Raw genomic sequence first — 475 nt, 5'->3', positions numbered from 1 at the left:
AAGATGTAGCCGATTGGTGGACACCCCTCATATACAAACACAGCAGCAGCAGCAGCAGCAGCAGCAGCAGCAGAAGTGCTGCTGCTGCTGCGACGGGATTGGTAGCAGCAACGCATGCACCAGCAGCAGCAGCAGCAACAAGAGCAGCAGCAGCAGCAGCAGCAGCAGCAGCAGCAGGGGACAACACACCCTCAACCTGTGCAGGAGACTCTGCTGTTTCATGCAGCAGCAGCGTGGTAGCAGCAGCAGCAGCAAAAACAGCAGCAGCAGCAGCAACACAGGGGGTTCTTGCTGCGCTGCTGCATGCGCAGCTGCCAGCAGCAGCTTTGCTGCAGGTCTGGTCCGAGTGCCTTCGCAGCTACAAGCGCTGCAGCGAGATGCATGCAGCAGCAGCAGCAGCAGCAAGTGAGGAGCAGCAACAGCTGCTGCAGCAGCTGCTGCAAGACAGTGAAACACACACCCTCCTGCTGCAGCA

The 475-nt window shown here is 59.4% G+C and overlaps 1 protein-coding gene across 1 annotated transcript in view; it reads left to right on the top strand.

The window, feature by feature from the left end:
• The window catches only part of EMH_0026270 (uncharacterized protein), a gene marked incomplete at both ends in the record, with an annotated part of 3,720 nt that extends 3,311 nt beyond the window's left edge, over nucleotides 1-409 (top strand). The window contains one exon of the mRNA XM_013502593.1: nucleotides 3-409. Coding sequence (XP_013358047.1) covers nucleotides 3-409 — 407 coding nt within the window. The remainder of the gene's footprint in view (nucleotides 1-2) is intronic.
• Nucleotides 410-475: the final 66 nt, after the last annotated feature.

The sequence above is a fragment of the Eimeria mitis genome, genomic scaffold (assembly GCF_000499745.2).
Source record: "Eimeria mitis Houghton genomic scaffold, Emh_scaff967, whole genome shotgun sequence".
NCBI lineage: Eukaryota > Apicomplexa > Conoidasida > Eucoccidiorida > Eimeriidae > Eimeria > Eimeria mitis.
The sequence above is the reverse complement of the archived record's forward strand: the minus strand, read 5'-3'. Positions and strand labels throughout refer to the sequence as shown.